This window comes from Myxocyprinus asiaticus, chromosome 1 (genome assembly GCF_019703515.2).
Source record: "Myxocyprinus asiaticus isolate MX2 ecotype Aquarium Trade chromosome 1, UBuf_Myxa_2, whole genome shotgun sequence".
NCBI lineage: Eukaryota > Metazoa > Chordata > Actinopteri > Cypriniformes > Catostomidae > Myxocyprinus > Myxocyprinus asiaticus.
Genome location: NC_059344.1, coordinates 37,426,248 through 37,439,590, shown reverse-complemented (window position 1 = coordinate 37,439,590; position 13,343 = coordinate 37,426,248). Strand labels below are relative to the sequence as shown.

At 38.1% G+C, this 13,343-nt stretch overlaps 1 protein-coding gene across 2 annotated transcripts; it reads left to right on the top strand.

The window, feature by feature from the left end:
* Positions 1-2,835: 2,835 nt before the first annotated feature.
* On the top strand, positions 2,836-11,621 carry atg13 (ATG13 autophagy related 13 homolog (S. cerevisiae)). 2 transcript variants are annotated; one of them, XM_051697631.1, is made up of 18 exons: positions 2,836-3,022; positions 3,426-3,506; positions 3,583-3,663; positions 3,818-3,937; positions 4,063-4,109; positions 4,248-4,388; positions 4,537-4,577; positions 4,679-4,775; positions 4,878-4,976; positions 5,512-5,605; positions 6,130-6,228; positions 6,600-6,695; positions 6,887-7,026; positions 7,129-7,216; positions 8,755-8,832; positions 8,980-9,093; positions 9,826-9,954; positions 10,806-11,621. In XM_051697631.1, exons 2-18 carry the CDS (start codon positions 3,438-3,440, stop codon positions 10,881-10,883), a joined length of 1,611 nt encoding a protein of 536 aa, XP_051553591.1. In that variant the 5' UTR covers positions 2,836-3,022; positions 3,426-3,437; the 3' UTR covers positions 10,884-11,621. The 2 variants fall into 2 exon arrangements, with proteins under 2 accessions (XP_051553591.1, XP_051553678.1); XM_051697718.1 differs by lacking the exon at positions 6,130-6,228.
* The last annotated feature ends 1,722 nt before the right edge of the window (positions 11,622-13,343 follow it).

The window sequence follows — 13,343 nt, the reverse complement described above, 5'->3', positions numbered from 1 at the left end:
AGCACAGACCGTCTACTCGATCTTACTGCCAACAAAACCATTAATTAACCTGGGCTAAAAATGAAAAGCTTTGAATTTTTGCACGGATACATCTTCTACTTAGATTTTGTCAGTAATTTTTGTTATTAAAAAGTTTAACACATAAAGACATGAATTGCATTTTTTAGAAATACATTGAAAATGATATACACTTTTACAGCTGCGCCATCTGCTCTGTAATGTTTTTGGGAGTAGCATACACCCCCCTAAAGCGCCAGATACTCTGGGAGTGGTGATTACTGCTTTTGGAAAAGGTCATGAGGCATCAGTGTATTACTCCCTGCTAATTCAGAGTCTGGGGGGATGGAGCTTCAACTTCTCTCAAGAGATTATGGGAGAAAGATTTAAACTTGGTATTGGAGGAGGGAGTGTGGGCTAGGATTCTAAAAAACTTCAATTCTGCATCTAGAGACACAAGGATGCACCTTATACAATTTAAGATTTTACATCGATTCTATTGGACTAGATTGTATAGGCTTGGTCTTAAAGACACACCCACCTGCTGGTGATGCCAATCAGAAGACGGGGACTCATCCCATGTTTTTTGGGGATGTGTTAAGATCCAAGAATTTTGGTTGAGGGTTCAGAGCTTCGTATGTGAAGTGGTTGACACTCGGTTTTCATTTTGCCCCAGATTGTGTGTTCTGGGGATGGGGCGGTCCTGAATGTGGGTGATAAATATATGGAGAGCTGGGTCCTGAGCGGTGTGGGCAGGCGTTTAATCCTCAGGGGATGGAGGTCATCTGGTGCGCCCTTATTTTGTGTGTTGTGCGTCGAATTGGGCAGGATGGCGGTGTTTGTGGAGATGGTGTATAGAAGGTTGGGTAACATGGATATTTACATTAGGAAGTGGGGCGGCTATCTGGCCTTTTTGGAGGGCTCTCGGGAAGGGGCAGCGGAGAGGGACTAGTGTTTTTAAATTTTTTTATTTATCCTTTATTTTTTATCTTATTTTTATGTCTCTAAATATTTTATGTTTTATTGTCTATTTGTGTGTCTTTGTCAGTTGACTTTTAACCACTGGAGTGCTTGTTTTTGTTGGGTGGGGGGGTGGGGGGTCGGGGGGGTAATGTTCGGGGAAAAAAGTTATGATTTCATGTGGTTTGATTTAGCAATTTCTGTTATGTCTATGTGATTTGCTGCATGGAATCAAATAAAAATTGTTAATAACAAAGAAAATTATATACACTTAGGCTACATTACATGAAGACTCCATGTTATATCAGTAACCCAATAAAAGCTGTTTAAAGGTAAAGTTCACCCAAAATGAAAATTCCCTCATCATCTACTCGCCCTCATGCTATTCCAGATGTGTATGACTTTCTTTCTTCTGCTGAACACAAACAAAGATTTTTTTAGAAGGATATTTCAGCTCTGTAGGTCCTCACAATGCAAGTGAATGGGTGACCAAAAGTTTGAAGCTCCAAAAAGCACATAAAGGCAGCATAAAAGTAATCCGTACGACTCCAGTGGTTAAATCCATGTCTTCTGAAGCTATATGATAGGTGTGGATGAGAAACAGATCAATATTTAAGTCCTTTTTATTGTAAATCTACTCTATCACTTCCACATTCTGGTGTGGAAGTGACTTTCACATTCAGCCACCCACTGGTTGGTGCTGCTCAAAGGAGGAGATTGATAGTTAAAAAAAAAAAAAAAAGGACTTATTGATCGGTTTCTTACCCACACTTATCATATAATTTCTGAAGACATAGATTTAACCACTGGAGTCATATGGATTACTTTTATGCTGCCTTTATGTCATTTTTGGACCTTCAGATTTCTGGCCATCATTCACTTGCATTGTGAGGACCAAAAGAGCTGAGAAATTCTTCTAAAAATCTTCATTTGTGTTCTACAGAAGAAAGACAGTCATACAGGTTTAATTTTTTTTTTATTTTAAATGGAGCGGGTCACCCCCTAATGGGCACTGCCATGTTGAAAGCACATGTCACTGTGTCATGCAATTGATTGAGTTACTATCACTAATAATGACAATAATAATAACATGTTAACTTTATATAGCGCTTTCAGCCAACGCTCTAACAAAAGCTAATAAAAGTACACGCACACAAACAACAACGGAGCCCAATTCAACAGTATAGTCCAGAGTGATGGTATGGTATTGATAAACAGGAGTGTGAGCCACCAGACAGTCAGAACAGATGAGTGCAAGTGGAAAGATCAAATGTCAAAACAAGAGGTCCCTGCTAGAGTCATGAAGAAATTCACTATTACCTGCGGCTCTCAGTTGGGTCTAATCTAATTACAATGTAATTAATTACTTATATAATTACTTTTTAAGTACTAAAAGTACTGTAGCGCATTACATTTCTAATTCTTGTTATCAAGTTTCAGTTACTGACTTTCAATAATTTTTTATATTGAACTTAGAATGCATTTAAAACATGAATAACATTAATATGAATATCTTTTTGCATTTCTGTGACAGTAAATGATCCCACATTCCAACCATGTCTCCAAAAAAATACATTTGCCCTAAATAGTAATCAGTTTTTGCGGTTGTTCGTGTGTGTACGCCGACATTGAAACGTGACGTCATATCATACGTTTCCTTTTCGCGAGCTGCACTTTCAACATTTGAATGGGATGATTTGGCATTGAATGAAGATTTCGAGCAATACGGAAAAAAAAAACTTAATATAACAAACATAAATATATCTCAATTATAATGTACGTACATAAAGCTATTAAGTACATTTTAACCACAATTATCAATATAACGAAAGTGGCGTTGTTGAATCGGCACGGCCAACACGTCATTCCTGACCTAGCCAAACAAGCAAAATAAACAAAAATGGGGCGACTGTCTGCGTGTGACGTTTTGGATAAGTGATGTGATTCTTTGAGAATACAGGATAATTTAGTATTTTATCGTTTCCCAAAATCAGCCATTGGTGTATAGCACGGTTAACATCAGATTTGAAGTGTTACCAGCTGAATCTCAACTCTGTGATGAGCTGTAAGTATGTGCGTGTTTTGCTAAAGCGTTAGCATTTGACTGCAAAAGCAGCGACATCCCTAGTCATACGGATGACGGTAAACAAATTGAGATATTAGATACAGTAACAAATATCAGGTCCACTGTTCACAAAAAATGTGAATCAAACAAGCTGGCGTCTTTTGCTTGACACAGTTTGTTATGAATGTGTTTTTGAACAGTGCTTTGTTTTTGTTTTCCATATCGTACTTTTAAATTCGTAGAGGCGAGCTGTCATAGAGATGCGACAGAATGACAGTACACAAGACATTAATCTCTATGATCCGGCCGGATGCATTTATCATTACTTCTTGATCTGTTTTTCACTATTTTGTGCATCAGCTTTCCCGTTGCTGAGGAAACTCTCTTTGTTATTATGTCTCAGGCGCGTGCGACAATGGATAGTGATCTGAGCTCACAGGACAAGAAAGACTTGGACAAATTCATCAAATTCTTTGCATTGAAGGTTAATCTTCATTAATCAGTAAACAACTATGCACATTTTTTAGTGTTGCATTCCTGAAATTATGTGTGTCTTTCAGGCAGTGCAAGTCATAGTTCAAGCTCGACTTGGGGAAAAGATCAGCACATGCTCATCTTCATCACCAACAGGTTCAGACTGGGTAAGACATTTCAAGGAGTAAGACACTCCTCAGACAAGTGCCATGTTCTCCTTTATGTCATAGCAAATATCAGATCTCTCTGTGTGTGTGTGTGTGTGTGTGTGTGTGTGTGTGCGCGCGTGTGTGTGTGCATGCATTTAATGTTCTCTCTCAGTTTAATCTAGCAATAAAAGACATCCCCGAGGTGACTCATGAGGCAAAAAAAGCTCTTGCCGGACAGCTTCCTGGCCTCGGGCGGTCCATGTGTGTGGAGATCTCCCTCAAAACCTCAGAGGTTTAGTACTTCTTTCAGTTCAGAGTTCATATAATACTAGTATGTTAATGAAAAAAAATACTTAAAACACCTTGCTTAGTAAAGAGGTACTTTCTTGGGTTTTATGGTTGTGTTTACCCATGCAGGGCGACTCCATGGAGCTGGAAACATGGTGTTTGGAAATGAATGAAAAGTAAGCACACTTGTTTCTGCTACACAGACAGACCAAAGTATTCATGCTGTCAGTTCTGTGTAAAGATTTATTCATTATTAAGTTAACATTTACTGTATCAAAAGTTTATTAGTGCTAACAGTAAATGATTTTTTCCAGGTGTGATAAGGACATTAAAGTGTCCTACACGGTTTATAATCGGCTGTCTCTGCTGCTCAAGTCTTTACTGGCCATCACCAGGGTGACACCTGCTTACAAGCTTTCACGCAAACAAGGACACGATTATGTCATACTGTACAGGTACATCATACATCTGCTGAGGTCATACACACCTGTAGACAACACACTTTCACAGTTACTCCCAACGCACTTCTATACTTCACAAAGTCACATAATTCTTAATACATTATTTAAATAATCAGCTAGCTTATTCATTTCTCTTTTGTAGAATCTATTTTGGGGATGTCCAGCTGACAGGTCTTGGGGAAGGTAATACTATTTTCACTGAGGAAAATCAACAAAAGAAGTACAAAGATATCCTCAGCAGAGCTGTGTTTGTGTTTATATTCTCTCTTTCTCTCTCATTGCAGGGTTCCAGACAGTGCGAGTGGGTATTGTGGGCACGCCCATTGGCACCATCACTCTGTCCTGTGCTTACCGCACTAATCTGGCCCTCATGTCTTCAAGGTATGCTTTATAGCTTCACATTTAAAAGATAGGGCATTCTAGGTATTGTAGTTTTGTGATGGTGTGATATGTTAGATGTTATGTTTCTATGTTGTCTCACAGGCAGTTCGAGAGGACAGGCCCCATCATGGGGATCATCATTGATCATTTTGTGGAGCGTCCCTTCACTAATATGGCACACATGCATCCCTGCAGCTACAGGTGCATTTTATTAAACAAGAATTAAAGTCACAGTAGAGAAATATCACAGAATATTACAAACAGAGGATATTATTTGGAATTAGTTTATATATAGCCTCAGGTTTGAATGTGTTTTATTTACCTTCAAGCACGTGATGAGTTGGAATTTAACTCTTAAAACGATAGTTCACTTTCAAATGACAATTCTGTTGTTTGCTCACCTTCCTGTTGTTCCAAACCTGCATGGCTTTCTTTCTTCCATGGAACACAAAAGGAGATTTTATGCAGAATGTTAGCGTCAGTTACCATTTACATTTATAGTGTTTTTTTTGTTGTTGTTGTTGTTTTTTTTCAATACAATGAAAGTAAAAGGTGACTGAGACAAACATGAGTGTATAAATGATGACTGTCCCTTTAATACCAACAGTCCACTAGTAACTGGTTCAATTCTACATACTTATAGTACAGGGATTCAGACTGACAACTTTCTTAATTGTGTTGGGATTCCTTAAGCTCTGGCCTCATACCAGCTCGTTTCCCGTTATTTTTCTCTCAGAGCACCTGGAGAGGAGGAGGGAGGGCCATATGCAGGAATAGACGACTCTCAGGAAGTGTGCACTACGTCCTTTTCCACCTCCCCACCATCACAGGTAATACCCCTTGCCAGCACCTACCCATTTGTCCCATCAAAAGTAACCCTCCACCAGTTTCCTTGTAATGGTGAAGCCTCGGCACATGTGCATTGCGACCTGTGATTATGAGATGAACTGTTAACCTCTCATAATGGATTATCTATTTCATCCTGAGACTCTTTTGGAAGTCCCTTGAAGAACAGCTGTTATTGTTTATATGATATTCTGGCTTGTTTATTTCTCCAGTCATGACATATTAAAATCCTTCCTATTTTTCTGTGTTTTTTCTTCATCGTGTTTGGTTAGTCTGGTGTGTAAGTGAAATTCATTATTTAAGGTGCCAAATGATGCTGTTGTGTAGTATTGCAGGGTGCAGAGCCCTTCATTTAAGACCACAGTTCTATCAGTACTACCCATGATGTTACCATGCCACCAGATTCTCTCTCTCTCCACCTTATCTCTTCCTGTGGTAGTGCTTTAATTTCTGTTGTCGCCCTTGTTTTTCGTCCTTTCTCTTTCTCTTTCTTTCTGTGTGCATGTAGTGTGTGTGCACTGTAAGTCAGGCACACTTTAAGACACCTAAGCCGGCTCTGATGGGCACGCTGAAGGTTCCCCTCATGGGGCTTGGCATCTCACAGCAAGTGAGTCCAGTGTGTATGAGAATTATGTGTGTGTGCATGCATGCAGCTGGTAGAATGTTTACTGAGTGTGTGTGGCCTGTCCCAGTAACCTCTACTCCACTGCTTATCCTTCATAACCTCTTAACCATTTTATTAAGAGGGTTATACAGTATTCGCCCAGGCCTGTACAGAGATCTTTTGATCTCTTCTGCCTTCTCCTTGAGCTCACCTGCTTGCCGTTTTCTTTGAAGCATTTGTGTGTTTGCCGAGATACCTCCTCTTGTCCTTTTTGCTCTGCAGTGAAGTTTATACAGGACTGGATTTGAAAAGGCCTCAGTATATCTGATCCTATTGTGACATCTATGTAGTATGAGTCTCTCTCTTTTTCTCAGCTGTACAGCTCTCGTCTGTCATATCAGACTCCTGCTCTGGGCGCTGTGGATTTGTGCCATCCTACAGCTTATACTGCTGCTGCACATCCTCACCAGGTACTGCACATGTATGCACACATGCAGAAGCCCCACCCTCATTATCATAACTCAGGTTATGCCCTTGATACCCTCTGGTGTAGATCAGCTGCTTAGAAAATACTTGCACCTGTCTACAGGATTGTGTTTGTGAGTTTGGGCGTAGTTCTGCTCTGGCTGAGGTGGCCATGTGTGTGTCTTTTCCTAATCAGATGGTCGTGCCAGGTAAAGAGGGTGGAGTCCCACAGGTGCCGGCTCAACCTAATCACGGCACTGCTGCTGAGCATGGTCGTATCCAATCATGCCCCTCCGGAGAGTCCCCGCAACAGGCTCCCCCCGTGTCCTGCAGCAGGTAAGAGTGTGAGGAAATGTAAACTATAATTCAGTATTTTTTTCAATTTTTGTCAATTTAACAATCTTTGATTCCATGGTTGGGTGTGTGTGTGTGTGTTAGTGAGGTGAAAAGTGTTTCACCCTCAGATGCTGTAGAGACAACATTCACCAGAAAAGTCGGAGCTTTCGTCAACAAAGCCACCACTCAGGTCAGAATACAGTCACAGATAAGTGGGTAACACTTAATAATAACTTTTGATTTAGAACATTAATAAACATTACTTTATGTCATTACTGTAAATAGTTAATGTAGACAAAATGTCGTGAACATTTTATAATAATAAAAAAAGAATTGATGAGCAACGTTAAAATTAAGGCAACATAATGATTCTATCAAGATGAGTTCTCTCAACAACTTTCTTAATAATTGTCCTCAGTAACACTGCCCTGTTTAGAATTTGTTTGTTCACTAAATGCAAAATACTTTGTTCAGTTCAAGTCTTGTTGAGGCAACTACAGATTTCTTGCTCTGCAAATTATCAATGATCAAGGCAAGAACTTTTTGTCACCTTTTCATTCTTAAAATCTGTTGCCTCAAAAAATGAAACGCAAAGCAAGACAAGACATACATGCAATAGTTTGATGCAGACACACGTAGACTTCAACCCTAAACATACAAACCTCAGCAAAGGTGACAATCAACAAACCTCAATGAGTAAAAGGATGAGTTCTTAACGTCAGCAAAAAAAAAAAAAAAAAAAAGTCTATAACACTAACCAGAGAATTTATTCATGTTGCAGTGAAAGCTGGGAATCTGCGTTGACCAGGATGGGACAGGTTCGGTTCACTTAGCTTTGTCATGGCCATGTCATATTAACTGATAATATGTTGTGGCCTGTTGAGGGAATGACATCCTTTTTTCCCGGCCACGACTTTTTTATGTTGATGTAAAGGGCTAAAAAAGACATGTATGACCGTGTCATGGACAAACTGCAAAAATGGAGATGATTAATGAAATAACATTTTACTTTGAATTAAGAATGACATACAAAGACATAGTGTGGACGCTGGTTTTAAGACATGGTTACATTATAAGTGAAAGGCATCTAAAACGCATTCTGAAAGTTAATGGGCTTTGCAGATGAAAATGTTAAATAGTCCCGGACAACTCTACGGATTTCGCTGGATGCACACAAAATGTTTGGAAAATGGTATAAAGAGAAAGGTTGTGGCCACGAGAACAGGATGTCGTTCCCTCCACATAATATCTAGTCGCCACAATATATTGTCACGTTCCCAATAGTTAATATGACGTGGCCACGACAAAACTAAGTGAACCGAACCTGTCCCTTCCTGGGCACCGTAAAAATCAGCAACATTGTTATAATGAAATAGTTTGTTCCGACTGCTCTGTTAGGCTGGCTGGGACAACATTTGGGGAAGGTCTAGCATGTGTAGTTTGTAGTTGCAAAGTCATTCACACTTTGTAGTGTCTGTGACTCAAAATCTATATGCTGGATAAAATGTAATTGCATTTTTTTTTAGAGTGTATGTTTACTTTTGAATTTACACAAACTACTGAGCTTCAAAAAAACATTTACTTATGACTTTACTTTTTTAAAGTTTAGAAAAGTGAATCTGATAAGTGCATACATGCTTCAGTACACACATTCACTCATAAAAAAGCTCACTTTCATGTTCACATGGCGATTATAAAGGAATTCTGATGTGTTTGTGTGTAACTCAGGTGACAACGGCCAGTCTGGATCTCCCTTTTGCTGCGTTTGCTCCAAGAGCCTATGACCTGGAGGAGCACGACCCAATGGTAATAAAAACAAAAGCACAATTATAACTCCAGATTAAGCAAACTCACTTAGACCTTATATGTTCTTTGTGTGCAGTTGCAGTCTCTTCATGCCTTATTGTGCAGTAAAGGTGTACTTCTTTTCACAGTGTTTATCTCTGTTTGCAGGTGCACCCTCCTCCATCACCAGCCCCCTTGTCCCCCCTGCAAGGCAGCCTGCACTCAGATAGCTCGAGCTACAGCGGAGGACAACAACATGATGACTTTGTCATGATTGACTTTGTAAGTGCACCAACACAAAACAGTGTGGAAGGTGTGGCTTCCCATACACATGCTGATAACTATATTTTGAAAACCAGCTAAACAATAAATGAATGGAGACCTGGTAGTATTATCACAGAGAGAAGTACTGGTAGGCTTTTTTTTCTTTTATTATCCTATATACAAGCAAGAATATACAACAAAAGGGTTTTCATCAAGCCCTTGACAGAGCATCTAGACAAGTCAATTAGTCATCAGAAATGAAGCCTAGACTCTGACCTGAGAGAGAAAGCTAACAGATGATTGATGTTTAATAAAACTAAAGTAGACTTAGCTCATATTAGCTTATAAAAACAGTATGCTGAGTGATGCAATATCTCACACCAAATAGAAGCCTTATACGAGTCTTTAACGAGTTGGTGTTGCCTCAAAGGTCCCCAAAGAGACCAGCTTGATCATGTTATTTTTAAGTCTGTTTTTGCAAGACAGGGCGGAACTTTTCTGGTGTGTTGTTCAGAGTGCTAGTCTTGAGCTAAAAATCAATAATGAAGGAAAAACAACAGAAGCCCATGTTGTTTAGTGTGGGCAGCAATGACATGAGAAATAGGCTGTAAAACCAGCTTTGTAAACAAGCAATTATTGACTGTTACATCTTTAGAAAAATCTAATTACAAAAAGTACAGTATATGGTAAAAGCCAGATATGGTTGCTAGTATTTTTATGACCAGTTCTGTGTTCATTTTTACTGAATAGAAGCCAGCGTTCTCCAAGGATGACCTTCTGCCAATGGACCTGGGCACTTTCTATAGAGAGTTTCAAAACCCTCCTCAACTTACGAGCCTGTCCATTGAAGTCAGCTCTCAATCTATGGCTGAGGACTTGGTGAGAAAAAAAGCACACATTCACCTCACACCATATACTCAACGTTTTTGCAGTCCAGATGGGGATGGTTGATGTTTTAGCGAGAAATACGCTTTCAAACATTAGAATCAGTGTATTGCACACTCTCAGCAGAGTATTATTTTAGTATAGGCATGATTACAACCCCAATTCGGACAGTATGGAAAATGCTAATAAAAACAAAAAGATGATTTGTAAATTCTGTTCACCCTGTGCTATATTGAAAGCACTACAACAACACATTATTTGATGTTTTACCTTGTGAATATATATATTTTTTTTCTTCAAATATACACTCACTTCAAATGACATGATTGCAACATGCTCCAAAAAAGCTGAGACATTCAAGTGTTAACCACTGTGTAATATCACCATTTCTTCTATTAATACTTATTAATCTAAGCAATCTCGCACACGCACACTTTGTTAACGCAGCCATGCACTTGTAATCCGGGCTGTATGTGTTTTGGCGTTGACCAATTTTTCATCACTAAACCAGGGTTGGTATTAAAATCTTAATTAAAATAAAAGTTAATTTTGTGGATAATTGAATGTGTTAAGTTATTGCGAATAATCTGTATACTATGGTGTGACTACATCATTATGAATATTTATTTTTAAAATACTGTATGATTTAGGTCCACACCTTATGACAAAAAATAAACTCTGAAAAAGTTCTCTTTAAAAGAAATGTTACAAAGCAAAACTGTTTGGTCCAGTAAAATATGGTAACAGTGCAGTATGATGTTGTATCATAACAATGTGATGTGTTCATGATAAGTTTGGTATAGTGAGATGCCCTATTATAACATGCAGTGAAATATTTTTTGCAGGACTCTCTTCCAGAGAAACTGGCCATTTATGAGAAGAAAATTGATGAGTTTGACGCATTTGTGGACACCCTACAATAGTTCAGAGCAAAAATGGCATCCTTCCCATTTCCTCCAGGAACGCATTCTTCATTCAGTGTTGTCATTAACCATGTTTTACATATGTCCGTTTTACCTTGTGAAATGAGCTCTGAAGGGAACCATCATTTGGAGAAAAAGCTGAACAGGTAAAGTTGTGTGTTAAGGGAAAGAGCAACATGAAAAGCCCACACTTGTATTTATTAAGATAACAGAACTTTGTAGTAAAGCTCACTGTAATGAATGTATAATCCTGTACCAGCCTTTATTTTGTCATCGAATCAACACATCCAGCACACTGAAGCAGATTTCTGTCCCTGTAGCACTGGCATCATCTAAAGTCACGTAATACTTTGCAACATCGATGTGAGAAAAACTTGTAAAAATGTTACAAGTTGTCCGGTTTTTATAGGCTTACGCATGAATGACACAATAGTGAACATTGACAATATTGAATTGTGAGTCTGTGACTGCTTACCTGCCACTTGTAAATGCCAAAAGGAAATACATTGTACCATAATTTGTAATCTTTCTTTCATTTGAGACTGTTTATGATCACTACGTGTTGGGTCTTTAATGGGTGAGAAATGCTCTTCACATTTTTTTAATAATTCTACATTAAAAGCTTTAAATTGGCAAGTCCTATAGGAGCTGAATCTTCTTTAATACTTGTGTCTTCTTTACCCCCCTCACTTTGTTAATATGGCATGTAGATGTTGTGTAATAAACTGGTTTATTTCAGACAGGACTAGATTTTTTTTTTCTCTTTAAATATTCATGCTCCACATAAGCCCCCATGCCTTGCCAAGGCCTACATAATTAAATATTTGGGTGCAAAAGCCTATGTCCACTCCCCCAAACAGCTTAGCTGAAACAACATTTTTTTTTTTCTGACTTACTTACTTAGTATAATAATGTTATAATAAGAATTGACGGAAGTTAATTCAAAAGACAGAGAATACATTTAATATCAATGTTTTATTTAAATGCTATAATAGTACATGAAAAACATAGTTAAAATGAATCAAAAGAGCTAAATTTGATAACGATTTTTACAAATTTTTTCGGCAATTTACTGAAGGTTAATGTGGGCCAAGTGAGCATATGCATCTGAAGATGTCTGCTCCTGTCATCTGATTCCTTTAATGGAAGTAGGTGCAGTAAGGCACAAACACATTCAGAGACATGAGACATTTGAATTGTCACTATTATCGTGTTAACATTAAAGGAATATTCCAGGTTCAGTACAAGTTAAGCTCAATCGTCAGCATTTGTGGCATAATCTCGATTACCACAAAAAATTATTTCGACTTGTTCGAAAAGCAAAAAATAAGGTTACAGTGAGGCACTTACAATGGAAGTGAATGGGGCCAATTTTTGGAGGGTTTAAAGGCAGAAATGTGAAGCATATTATTTTATAAATGCTCTTACATTAATTCTCCTGTTAAAACGTGTATATTATTTGAGCGGTAAAGTTGTTCAAATTGTTATTTTTACGGTCGTTTTAGGGTTTTAGTGTTTACGGTATAACATTGTTAAGGCAACAAAGTTGTAAAATTGGATATAACTTTACACAGAAAAGGTTAGTAAGTGATTTTATCGCACTGAAATCATGTTTACACGCATATTGTTTAAGTCTTGTGGCTATACTTTTGAAACAGTGAGTATTTTAATGTTTACAGGTTGGCCCCATTCACTTCCATTGTAAGTGCCTCACTGCAACCCAGATTTTTGTTTTGTATTTTGTTTTTTAAGAAAAAGAAGAAAAATTAAAAGTTGAAATTAATTTTTGTGGTAATCAACATTATGCCCCAGATGCTATCGATTGCACTTAATTTGTACTGAGCCCAGAATATTCCTTTAAGAAAAAGCTTTGGATAAAAAGGAATTTGCAAATTTTTTTTTTTTCACAGTTCCCTGTTCTCTTTTAATACTGGCAGTCTTGCCTCAAGACAGGGATGATCCATTGTCACCGTGACTATTATAAATATGCAAATCAAACTGACGTCAAAAATTAAGTTACCTGTGCCTTTAAGCAGCATGGAAAATTCCAGAAAATGTCAAGCCTTCAGGCAATTAGCCTAATAAACAAATAAATGTGCAGTTTTCACATTTTTCTACTCTCAGTATTAAATAGAATTTTAAACGAATGAACGCAACATACACGGACCAAAACAAATCCGTTGCGTTCATTCGTTTTTCGATTTAATATTGAAAGTAGAAAAATTTGAAAATGGCACATTTATTTGTTTATTAGGCTAACTGCCTGAAGGCTTGACATTTTCTGGAATTTTCCAAGCTGCTTAAAGGCACAGGTAACTTAATTTTTGACGTCAGTTTGATTTGCATATTTGACCTGTTTTTTGACGTCAATGTTGATGTCTTTTCAACATCAATTGCCCACTGGGTGATATTGCTGTTACTTTCAGCGCCATCAATGCAAGAAACCCCTTTCCCCCTCAG